We start from the raw sequence: 13,315 nt of genomic DNA, 5'->3' as shown, positions 1-13,315 counted from the left end.
CAATTTTTGTTCCAGATATTTTATATCCCACATCTCCTAGCTACTCCCTTATTTGTTTCTTGTCATAGTCAAAAAAATTTTTTAAACATAACAGCTTTATTGTGATACAATTCACATATGATAAAACTTACCTTTTAAAGTGTATAATTCAGTGGTTTAGTATACTGAGAGTTGTGCAACCTTTACGACTAATTTCTAGCACCTTCCAAAAGAAACTCTGTACCCATTAGCAATCACTTCTCATTCCTCCCTCCTACACCCCACCCACCAGCAGCCACTAATCTCCTTTCTGTCTCTCTGGATTTGCCTGTTCTGGACATTTCATTTAAATGGAACCAAACAAATTACAGCCTTTCGTGACTGGCTTCTTTCACTTAACAAAATTTGTGGGCTTCCTTGGTGGCGCAGTGGTTGAGAGTCTGCCTGCCAATGCAGGGGACATGAGTTCAAGCCCTGGTCCAGGAAGATCCCACATGCTGTGGAGCAACTAAGCCTGTGTGCCGTAACTACTGAGCCTGCATGCCACAACTACTGAAGCCCGTTTGCCTAGAGCCCATGCTCCGCAACAGGAGCAGCCACCGCAGTGAGAAGCCCTGCGCACCGCATGAAGTGTAGCCCCTGCTCGCTGCAACTAGAGAAAGCCTGTGTGCAGCAACAAAGACCCAATGCAGCCAAAAATAAATAAATAAAATAAATTTATATTAAAAAAAATTTGTCAAGGTCCATCCACGTTGCAGCATGTATCAATACTTCATTCCATTTTATTTATGCATGGACATTTGTTTTTTCCACCCTTGGGCTATCATGAATAATGCTGTGAATATTCATGTACACGCTTCTGTGTGCACATGTTCATTTCTCTTTCGCATATACCTATGTGAGGAGGCACTAGGTCCTTTGGTAACTAACTTTTTGATGAAGTACCAGACTGCAAAGTGGCTGCGCCATTTACATTCCCACAAGCAATGTGTATATAACCACACTCTTCACTTCCTGTTCACTTTTCAGCCCCATGTAGTCTGGCATTGGCTGTTAGTGTTCCTAAGAAACTGGTATAGCTGATAGGGACTTTGGTATTGGACAGAAGTCCCTTTTCAGGCTCTGTCATATCTGATTATCAGATTTCTCAGCAACACTGAAACATTTTTCCCTTGGCTTCTGACTGCCTCTTCTCAGTCTCTTTTGCTGGAAACTCCTTGTTCACTTAACTTCTACCTCTTGGAGTTCTTCAGAATTTAGTACTGGGTCCTTTTTTCTTTTCCCGTCATTCCTTTGCCTTTTTTTTTTTTTTTTTTTTTGCGGTACACGGACCTCTCACTGTTGTGGCCTCTCCCGTTGTGGAGCACAGGCACTGGACGCGCAGGCTCAGCGGCCATGGCTCACGGGCCCAGCTGCTCCACGGCATGTGGGATCTTCCCGGACCGGGACACGAACCCATGTCCCCTGCATCGGCAGGCAGACTCTCAACCACTGCGCCACCAGGGAAGCCCTCCTTTGCCTTTTTTTAAAAATTAAAATTTTAATTGAGTTAATTGTATTTGCACACAGTTGTAAGAAATAATAGAAATACCTTGTACCCTTTGCCTATTTTCCCCAGTGGTAACATTTCTGCAAAGCTGTAGTATAATATTATGAGGAGGCAGTGATACAGTATGAGACAGTGATACAGAGATAGTGATACGATAAGTAGAGATTATTCAGATCTTCCTAGTTTTACTTATAACTCGTGTGTGTATGTGTGTATTAAGTTCTATATTGAGTAGGTTTATGTATCCACCACCACAGTCAAGGTACTGAACAGTTCCAACACCATGAGGATCCTTCTTGAGGCCCCTTTAAACCATACCCATTTTACTGTAATGCCCCCTCTTCCCTTCATTCCTGGCAACCACTAATCTGTCCTGCATTCTTAGTATTTTGTCATTTCAAAAACAATTTACATAAATGGAATCATACATTTTTGGATTGCAAACTTTAGGGATTAGCTTTTTTTTTTAACTCATAATTAGAGAGTCATCTAAGCATCTGACTACTTTGTTCCTTTTTATTGCTGAGTAGTATTCCATGGTGCACCATGTACCACAGCCTGGTTAACCAGTAATCTGCTTTAGGACTTCTAGACTGATCTCAGTGTTTGGGTATTACAGGTAAAGCTGCTATGAATACTTGTGTACAGGTGTTTTTTGTGAATGTATTGTCCTTTTTCTGGGATACAAGTCCAGGAATGCAATTGCTGGGTCATATGGTCATTGCATATAGAGTTTTTAAACTACCAAACTGTTTTCCAGAGTGGCTTTACCATTTTACATTCCTACCAAGAATGTGTGAGTGACACACTTTCTCCACATCCTTGCCAGCATTTGGTGATGTCACTTGTTTTTATTATAGGCATTCTGTTAGGTGTGTAGTGATGTCTCATTGTGGTTTTAACTTGCTTTCCCTAATATTCCCCAGTGTTGAATATCTTTCACGTACTTATTTGACAGCTTTATATACTCTTCCAAGAGATATCTGTTCATGTCTTTTGCCAGTTTTCTAATTGGATTGTATTTTGTTGAATTTTGAAAGTTTTAAAAATATATTCTACATAATAGTCCTTTGCTGGATATGTGTTTTTTTTTGTTTTTTTTTTTTTTGTTTTTTTTTGCGGTACACGGGCCTCTCACTGTTGTGGCCTCTCCCGTTGCGGAGCACAGGCTCTGGATGTGCAGGCTCAGCGGCCATGGCTCACGGGCCTAGCTGCTCCGCGGCATGTGGGATCTTCCCGGACCGGGGCACAAACCCGTGTCCCTTGCATCGGCAGGCGGACTCTCAACCACTGCGCCACCCAGGAAACCCTGGATATGTGGTTTTTTAATTTCTTCTAGTATGTAGCTTCATTTCATCTTCTTAACAGAATCTTTTGTAGAACAAAATATTTTAGTTTTGATGAAGTCAAATTTATAGATGTTTCTCCTTCTATAGATATGCTTTTGGTGTCAAATCTAAAAACTCTTTGCCTAGTCCTAGATCCCAAAGATTTTCTCCTACCTTTTTTTCCTCAAGGTTTTACAGTTTACAGATAAGTCTGTGAATCATTCTGAATTAAATTTTGCATAAGGTATGAGGTGTAGGTCATAGATTTTTGCTTAATGTCCAGTTGCTCTAGCATGATTCGTTGAAAAAGCTCCCATGGCTTTTGAAATATTTCTATGTGCCAGTGACTCCCAGGTTCGTATCTCACATCCCTATGTCTTTTCTGCTTCCAATATCCTTCTGCCTTCTTGACACCTCTACTTGAATGTCTCTTATACAGGCACCTCAAACTCTTCAGGACAAAAACTTGAACCCATCTTCTTTTCAGTTTCCCTTCCTCAGTCTTGCTTATCTTAATTAATGAATCTAGGAGTCATTCTTTGCATCACCTTTTCCTCATTTTCCTTTGATTCTCCCTTTTAAAGAGTTCTCAGATCCAATTACTTGTCTCCATTTTTGTTGCTACCACCATCAGTTCCCAGTTGGATCACTTCAGAGGATTCCTGATCAGACTCCTGCTTCTATTCCCTCATTCATAAAGCTTCTCTAGAGTGAGCTTTTACAAATTTGTTCTGATTATGTTGCTCCCCTGCTTAAGCTCTTCACATGTCTTCCCACTGCTCCTACAGGTTGATGTCCTTATCATATTCTGCACGCCCTCTGTGATCTTGCCCTTGCTTTCCTCTTCATTCATCTTGTTACTACACTTTTCCTCTCTGAGCTAATGCCCCACTAGTTGTCTTTCAGCCCCTAGTGCCGAGCAGACTCTTTCCTCATGACTTCCATATACATTTCCTCTGCTTGGAATGTTATTCCCACCCACACTTCAATTCCTGCAGGTCTCAGCCTGTGTGTCACTTTTAGATATGCTGTTCCTGACCAGCAAATTTAAAATAAGCCTCCTGGTTTTTCCTTCTCACAGAACTCTGGGTCTCCATCCCCCACTTTATTTGTTTAACATCTGTTATCTTTACTGGATTGTAAACATCATGAAGGCAGGGTCATGTCAGTTTTCTTCATTGTATGCTCTGTGTCTGGTTCAGTGCTTTAGCATCCATACTATATATGCAGTAGATATTTTTGAATGAATGAACGAGATAGGAAAATATAGTAAGTTAGGAAGATGTAGGCAATTTAGGGTAATATACAATTCCCAGTCCACTGGTATTTTTATGAGCTATATTATTGAGCCATCGAAACTTGACCATCTTTCTTGCTTAGTCCAGGGTGTAGTGTAGTGAGAATCAGAAAGATTATTTGATGATAATACAATATATTGTGAGAGAGCTGTTTGTAGGCTACTGAAGATGCTTTATTGGTTGATATAGTAAGAAGTATTCTTTGTGTCCCAGTCATCCACAAAGAAAATACTTCTACTTCTAGATGACCATGGGTTGTTTCTGTCTTTATTGAGAGAACATTATCTTAAGAAACTGGTTTTAAATGTCAGCATTTTCTTTATCCCTCTCTTAGGGCTCTGTTCTTAGAATCCATTGCCCCTTTCCTTACCTCGAAAGGGGAGGATTATGATTGTTCTATGTGGGCTGATAAGCCTGTCTTTTTTCTTAATGTCATTATCAAGAATTTGACTATAATATAAAAATTTTATTTCTCATCTCTGTTTTTTGGATCATGTTATATGATTTAAGAATCATGTTGTATGATTAATGTTACTTGTTGTCCCCTTAAGTACTGATTAATGGTATCTGTTGTCCCCTCAAAGCAATTAAGTGATCATCATAGACTGTGGGTGGGGAGGTTAGCTGGCAAACATTCTTGCAGGAACCTTCTAGTAAAACAAAAATTCTATAAATTGAATGCCTGAAGAGGCTGAGCTTAGGATACTGTTTGCTTTACAACTTTGGCAATTGAAATTTTTTTTAAGTTGAAAATATTACTATGCCCATGTATATGGCATTTTATCTTTAGATGACTCTTAGATTATTATTTTTTTTGTAGTGTTCTTGGATTGTCTCAATATTCAGCAGGAACTCTTTGGAGGCAAAGAGCAATAAGCGCTTGGAAAACATATTGATAAAATGATACAGTACAGAAGTAGAGTTGATAAAATGATACAGTACAAAAGTAGAATTGGCTACTTTTTTTAGGTGTAAATGCTGCTGACAGTATATATTAAGGAAAAGTTTAGTAAGTGTATATTAAGGAAAAGTTTAATATGCATTAATATATACTTAGCTCACTTTTTGTATAGGTACTAGAACTACTTCTGTCTTGTTAGACATCCAACAAACATTTTTGTAGCTATTATGTGCTTGTAGAAAATGTACTTTCTTTTGATCTACAAGTATGAAAACTTCCCTTCTTCCCTCCTGACAAGACTCTCCACCCCAAAATGAAGAGTGGGGTGCTAAAAGGGAAGGTGGTGGTTAGATAATTCGTGACTCAGTGTCATCTACAAATCTCCTTTTGCTAAAATGTTTCTATTTAGCATTTCTGAAGTGTAAGGACCAATGAGTGTAATGAGTGTTAACTCATTAACAGATTACTAGACTTTGAGCAGTTTTGGAGGAGCCAAAATCCAAATGAGAACTTGGATCTTGTAATTCTGTTAAATCAGCAAGTGCTTATTTAAAGTTGACTATATACAAGATGCACTTTGAGCCCAGTGGGAGATTCAGAGAATTGGAGACAGATTTCTGAGTTTCAGGAACATAAGAGAATATACAAAGTTTAAAATCCCATGATTCTTCTCCCTAATTTAATTTTTTGGAGTGTTTTTCTTTCCTTTGTATTAAACTTTTACTTTGAAAGTTCCCAGAAGTTGGGACAAGCAAGTAAGAGAGACAGTTGCCTAAATTCTTCAGGATGGGGGTAGTTACTGACTACTTTATGATAGTGAATAATTTCACTGTAACTGTTTTTACTAATGGTCTACAGTAGAAGTTTTTAGATTGCTTACTTATGTGTAATTTGGTTTAGTCAACACAAGGATGCATTTGGTTAGCCAGAATGCAAAATTTGCTGGCTAGAATGATCTTGGAAAGTTTTATGGGGCAGGGGGGAATATGGCATTTGGAAGAGTAGGCAGCAGTGGGAATCTCAGGCAAGGAAGGGAAAGGCATGGGCAAAGTCCCAGAGGACAAAAAAAATTTGTGGTAGACTCACTTTTCACCTAGACCTGATCAGTGGTCTTACCTTATGTATTTTCAAGATTACCACAGTTTTTCTTCTGTAATTACCATTCCTTTGATTTTATTTTTAAGCATGATATTTAATGATTTTTTTAAAGATTCGAGCTCTTTTTTTAAAAAATAAATTTAGTTATTTATTTTTATTTATTTATTTTTGGCTGCATCGGGTCTTCGTTGCTGCGTGCGGGCTTTCTCTAGTTGTGGCGAGCGGGGGCTACTCTTTGTTGCGGTGCACAGGCTTCTCATTGCAGTAGCTTCTCTTGTTGCGGAGCATGGGCTTCAGTAGTTGTGGCACATGGGCTCAGTAGTTGTGGCTCGCAGGCTCCAGAGCACAGACTCAATAGTTGTGGCACACGGGCTTAGTTGCTCCGCGGCATGGGGGATCTTCCCAGACCTAGGGCTCGAACCCATGTCCCCTGCATTAGCAGGCGGATTTTTAACCACTGCACCACCAGGGAAGTCCTAATGTGTTTTAAAGTTTAACATTAAAGGAGGAATTACTTTGTTTGAGAAAGTGTTAAAAGGCTGAAGAATCTTGATCTAAATAATGATTTCCTAACAGAGATCTGGGAAATCCCCAGTAATTGTCGTTGGTTCAGAGAACAGTCCTCAGGACTGGGAAGAGAAATAGGGGAGTCCCAGAGAGGGGCTCCATGGTCAGAACCATTTGATCCTCAAAACAGAATGAAAAAAATTTTTAACTATAAATATAAATGCAGATGTTCATTATTATAGATAGGGTAAAGTCACTCCTGTCAGAGGAAAAACTTTTGGCTGTGTAACATGATGGTGGAGAAATCTTTGGTTGAGTAGAACAGTTGAAGGCCATATAAGGAAATTTTTCTCCCCCATTTTCTCCCCCATTCTCTGGAATATTTAGGGCTAAGTTCTTAGTTTCTGATACCTTAAAAGTCTTCTGTTATTAAGAACTATTATTTAAAAAAAAAAAGACATTTAGATGATGACATCAAAATTTTAGAATTACCCATAGTCCTGTAACTCTTAACAGCTATTTTCATTTTTGCATGTTATCTTCTAATCTTTACTTGTATGCATACTTTCTTAGTAATGGTACTTTAAAAATTGATGAAGAAGGAATACCAAGATCTAGAGAATTTTGTATGATTCCTTTTTCTTTTTAAGGTATGTGTTGGGTGGTGGAGCATTATGCATGGAACTACTCACGAAACAGGTGACTATTTTCTTATGGTACTCGTGTTTTTCAAACATAGAGTGTTTTAACTATGTAAATTAGATTCTAAGTGGACAGAGCTCTTTGTAATAGTACCTACTTTAACATAATTTTTGTTTTTTGCTAAAAGCACCTACTTTTAATAATGAAAGCTTTTTAAACCAGTAAAATGACATTGTACTTGCTGCTTAATCTATGCTAGGATGGGCAATAAGAGTGATGTATATTTAAAGTTGTAATTTGCTTATTTTTAGCACTTCGAATGTTGGTTTGCTTTGCTTCGTTTTTTGTGAGATTTTGGAAATGGTCCAACTTTACTTTTACTCCTTGACCACAAACTTCTTAACATTAATTTGCTGTTATTGAGTCATTATATGCCATTTTCTTAAGCTTTCCTAACTGGGAATCAAGAATACCACTGTGTTTTAAAAAAGTGTTTTCTTCTTTCTGTAGGGCTGGAGCAGTGCCTATTCAATAGAATCGGTCATCATGCAAATCAATGCCACCTTAGTCAAAGGCAAAGCCAGAGTGCAGTTTGGTGCAAATAAGGTACTTTTTATTAAGAATGTCACATAAACTATAAGATATATTTCCTGTTATCTTATGAGGAGGCTTCTTTCTGTTCTCTTAGTCTTTGTTATTTCTACTATAGTTAAATATGTCTATAATTTGAAATTTATTCTTGGTTTATATATACTAATAAGTAAAAAAAATTATATGTAGTTGTAAGTTTCCAAAAATTGAGATCATGTTGTAATAGTTAATTCCCAGTGAGCATATACGTGCTAGGCTGTAATCTAAACTTTTTATTTGTATTAACTTTCAGTCCTCTTAATAACCTAAAAGTAGGTGCTGTTATTGTCCTCATTTTGTAGATGAGGAAACTGAAGCACACAGAAGTTAGTAACTCGTCTAAGGTCACAGGTGGCAGAGTGAGGATTGGAACCAGACTTTCTGGCCGTTAGTCTCTGCTCTTAACCACTGAGTTCTCTTCTTTATTCACTTACTATATCAGAAATATCTTTTCATGTCTAATTGGAGTTATCTATAAACACTTAAGTGGACACTTAAGGATGTACTCTGAAGTTAGCATGTTTTGCAAAAATATGTGATGGAAATCATCCTGACCTGACATTTAAAAAAATCTGGATGTTCCTAAAGTTTCTTGTGAATTTTGTATTAAATGCCTATCCAAATAGTACTAAATCTACATAGGTATTTATAACTGTATTGCACATCAAATCGTGAGCCCACTAGAATCTTAACTCACAGGGGAAGCAAAAAATTGAAAAGGCTGTTTTACAGAATTATATACTTGGGATAATTTTATCAAATAACTTACTTTTAGCTTTTTAAACAGCTATTTCTTTGCATTAGAACAAAGTACAATTTTGTATAAAATCTAGAAGTTAATTGAAAAGTAGTGAATTGCTTATAACTACATTTAACTAGTGTTTCTTAACAGTGTATGTATTTTAGGTATTTTAAATGCGGCAATAGAATGATGTATTAGAACATCAAAACTTTGTTTTTCTAAATGACAATTTATGCTCACTATACAATACAAATAGAAATAAATACAAACTAAAAAAGTCATCTGTAATTTGAGTGTCTAGAAATACTATTAGCATTTTGGTGTACTTCCAGTCTTTTAAATTTTCTTCCTGGCATTTATTTATATGTAGAACTTGATGTTAAATTTCATCATTTTTTTTTTTTAATTAGCGTGTTTTCCCATTAAGAGAAAATACAAAAGGCTTAGAACAGTGATTTTTTTTTTGAGTAATTGAAAGACCATTTTTACCAATAACTCACACTGTAAACTTACCTCTCTGGGCATCTGTATCTTTACCTGAAATACAATTGATCTGGATATTTTAAGTTTCTTCCAGTTTTAACATTCTGTAATAACAATACGCTATCTTTGTTCAGTGCTGTAATCCCCTTGGAATCAATCAATTTCAATATAATTGCCTTAAACCTTTACATTTTCATAATTGTAGTTTTGTTAGCAAGTAAATATAACCATTTTATATAGAGTGCCAAGTTAGGCAGCTAAATATGTTTGCATATTAGAGTATGTCTTAGAAGGTGAATTTTTTTAATTGTCAAGGTGAAACCTTACCCTTCTATTTTTTTTTCTTATTAAGAAATATTTGTCAGTTAAGAATGTAGAAACTTTGCATGATGTAATATGAGTTTTACCTTCCCTTCTACTCAGCAGGGAATAGTCTGAATGTTAACTTTAAAAATACTACTATCAAAAAAGTAAGGTGCTAAATGGTGTTAAAAATACACTACCATTTGTGTAAGAGGGATAGACAAGGACATATTATAGATGTGCTTTTATAAGCAGAGAATATCTCTGAAAGGATATTCAAGAAAATGCTAATAACGATTATTTCTGACAAGGGAGTGTTGAAATATTGAGGGGGCAGGTTAGAATTGGGAGGGAGACTTTACTGTAAATCATTTGTGCTATTTGAATTTCTTTTTGCCATACAACTATTCAGAAATATTTAAAATATAAAAAAATACTGTCAGCTATTGGTTCAAAATAAATGAGTTTGTACCCTAAAAAAATCTTATTAAAATGAGATAAATATACGTAAGTACTGAAAAACAGAAAAAGTTGCCCATCCACACACATGAAATTTGGAGATAGGGTCAGATTGATAGAGCTGAGGATCTGCAGCTATGCCTGGGACAGAAGGATCTTGGCAAAGCTGGTTTTCTTATTCAGTTAACATGGAATAGAATATAGACTGTAACATTAACTCTAGGCTATAGTAGTGAGAAAGCCTTCTAAAGTAGAGGTCTGATCATAGGACTTTTAGCAGGAATTGGGGGTTTAGATAGGCAAGACAGTGCCTTCTAAGAAGCTTCTGTTCACTGTTTGGAGGGTAATGGTAGTTGAGCTAAATAGTGAAGTCCTAGAGCACACAGCCCTAACTAGCTATTTCTATCATCAGGAAAGGCATCTGTCTTCTCTACAGCCCATAGACCTCCAGTTATTTACCTATAGGATCCCCTAGTCAGTGATCACATTCAGATGAGAGAACTGATTCCCCCCCCCACCCCGGGGGAAGTTGTTACCTATGCTAAGCACTCCAGTCTTCTATTATAAATGAGCGAGATTGGGGAGCCGAATCTGGGAACCTTGAATAATCCCGAGATTCTCCAAGGGGACTAAAGTGGTTTCATGTTAGTTGTATCCACAGTTCTCATCAGCAGCAGACACAATCTTCAGAGGAAAGCATTTCTAATTTAAGCCTGTAAGATTCTCAAAGATTAAGATCAAGCAAATACGAATTCAGTGAAAGAGGACAAGCACATAGGTAGACAACCTAACACACATGAGAACTGGCAGAAACGATGAATAAGAGATACATATTCCCAAAGACTTGAGGTTTTGGAATTAGCAGGTACTAGAATTTTGAGAAAATGAATAATTATACGTAAAATCTAGTGTAAAGAAAAAAGAATCATAAAATTGAGCAAATGATAAGACCAGGAATGATGAGACAGATCTGAAAAAGAATGAAATAGAATTTATAGAAATGAAAAATGTTGAAATGAGAAACAATAGATTAGACATCAGAAGAGAGAATTAATTGATTAGAAGAAATAACTCAGAATGTTGCACAGAGAGACCTGGGGGTAGACAGTACAGCAGAAGTTGTAGAGATCAGAACGAGGTCTAAAACATGTCTTATTCGAATCCCAGGAGGAGATAATAAAATTATATTAAAGAGAGAAATAGAAACCAGAAAGTGAAGTTGTAGAAGCAGGCCCAAATAAATAAGTCATAACAAATAAAAATGGACTAAAGTTACCAGTTAGACAGTTCAAATTAAAAAGTGGTCTTGGGCTTCCCTGGTGGCGCAGTGGTTGAGAGTCCACCTGCCGATGCAGGGGACACGGGTTCGTGCCCCGGTCTGGGAAGATCCCACATGCTGCGGAGTGACCAGGCCCGTGAGCCATGGCCGCTGAGCCTGCGCGTCCGGAGCCTGTGCTCCGCAGCGGGGGAGGCCACAACAGTGAGAGGCCCGCGTACCGCAGAAAAAGGAAAAAAAAGTGGTCTTTAAGAAGTGTATTTGTTTATTTATTTTTATTAAAAAATTTTTTTGAAGTATAGTTGATTTACAATGTTGTGTTAATTTCTTTTGTGTTAATTTTTTCCTGTACAGCAAAGTGACTCATTTATACATATGTAAATATATTATTTTTTATATTCTTCTACATTATGGTTTGTCACAAGAAGTATATTTAAACTGTGAGGATACAAAGAGATTGAAAAAAAAATTTTTTTTTAAAGAAGAACGATAAAGATAGGCCAGTATAGGCATACCTTGGAGCTGTTATGGGTTCAGTGCCAGACTACTACTTCGATAAAGCCAGTATCACAATAAAGCAAGTCACATGAACTTTTTGGTTTCCAAGTGCATACAAAATGTACACTATACTGCAGTCTATTAAGTGTGCAATAGCCTTATGTCTAAAAAACAATGTACATGCCATAATTAAAAAAAACTTTACTGCTAAAAAATGCTAACATTGACAACATCATCTGAGTCTTCAGTGAGTTGTAGTAGTAACACCAGAGATCACTGATCCCAGATCACTGTAACAGATATAGCAATGAAAAAGTTTGTGTCACATTTTGGTAATTCAAAATATTTCAGACACACAAAATGAGCCAGTGCTGCTGGGAAAAATGGAGCCTATAGACCTGCTCGACGCAGGGTTGCCAGAAACTTCAAATTGTAAAAAAGGCAATATCTGCTAGGTGCAGTAAAGTGAAGTGCAATAAAATGAGGTTTGCCTGTATACATTAACAAAAAGATGATGTAGCTGCAGTATCAAACAATTTGATTTTGGAACAGAAAGCATTAGCAACTACTTAATGATGAAAGTCTCATTTAACCAGGAGGATACAATTTTTTACTTTGTCATGCTACCTATCATTTGTTGAGAGGAAGAAGCAGGGGACAGTGACTGACAACAATAGGCTGTACATTAATTTTCTTGTATAACCTTAAGGTTATACAAGAAAGAAACTAATAACAGTATTTAATTTGGGTAGAAGAAGGAAGGTGGATAGGGGAGGAACTGGGTGGTTTCAGGACAGGTAGGAAGGAGAGTTGTTACTTAGAATATGTTTATACATTTATTCTTATGCTGTGTGAATTTATTTAAAAATTCTGTGACATATAATAGGTGTGTACCACCATGGAGAATGCTTATGATGTATTAACTGGAAGTTAAGATGTAGGCCAGTTGTACTCATGGGGATAAAATTAATGCTAAACTTGGCCCCTTAAAAGAGGTTCTGATCTAGAGGTTAACAAAAGAAGACTCCTTTAGTAATGGCTTGATGCCACTTGGACATTCTTTAGATTTTTAACTCAAAATGTCATTCATATGTGTAGTCCTTAAAGCCTAATGTTTCCTTACCTGAAGGTAATATTTTGTCGTTCTTTTTTTTTTTTTTTGATGGAAGTTATGAGGAAGAGTTTTTCTGCTTGCATCCAAATAGCATCCTTTAAGTTTATTCATAAAGCCTTGTACTTCTGCAGTGGTAGGAGGACTTATAAAAATGAACTGTGAATTTTGTAGATCTTTCCTAGAGAACAGTTACGGTTTTGTTGTCCCTCTAAAATGGTAGAGAATAATGAAATTGAGAAATTTATTTTGGAAATGGAAATATAACTTAGTTTCCTGTGTTCTTTTAAGTACAGCAGTGATGCATCCATAAATTATTTGTAATGATTTTCATCTACTTATAGTTTTGATATAAAATGTATAATTCTCTTTCAGAATCAATATAATCTAGCAAGAGCCCAACAATCCTATAATTCCATTGTACAGATACATGAGAAAAATGGTATGTTTAGTTAAATAAGTATTTATTGCCATTTATGAAATTTTACATAATGTACTGTTGATATTTATC

The 13,315-nt window shown here is 36.5% G+C and overlaps 1 protein-coding gene across 1 annotated transcript in view; it reads left to right on the top strand.

Moving 5' to 3' along the window:
* Window positions 1–13,315, top strand: part of UBE2Q2 (ubiquitin conjugating enzyme E2 Q2) — a 72,106-nt gene that overhangs the window by 54,370 nt on the left and 4,421 nt on the right. The window contains exons 10-12 of the mRNA XM_029238410.1: window positions 7,311–7,359; window positions 7,813–7,908; window positions 13,180–13,246. Coding sequence (XP_029094243.1) covers window positions 7,311–7,359; window positions 7,813–7,908; window positions 13,180–13,246 — 212 coding nt within the window. The remainder of the gene's footprint in view (window positions 1–7,310; window positions 7,360–7,812; window positions 7,909–13,179; window positions 13,247–13,315) is intronic.

This window comes from Monodon monoceros, unplaced genomic scaffold (genome assembly GCF_005190385.1).
Source record: "Monodon monoceros isolate NGI ecotype Baffin Bay Population unplaced genomic scaffold, NGI_Narwhal_1 Super_Scaffold_21, whole genome shotgun sequence".
Taxonomy (NCBI): Eukaryota; Metazoa; Chordata; class Mammalia; order Artiodactyla; family Monodontidae; genus Monodon; species Monodon monoceros.
The sequence above is the reverse complement of the archived record's forward strand: the minus strand, read 5'-3'. Positions and strand labels throughout refer to the sequence as shown.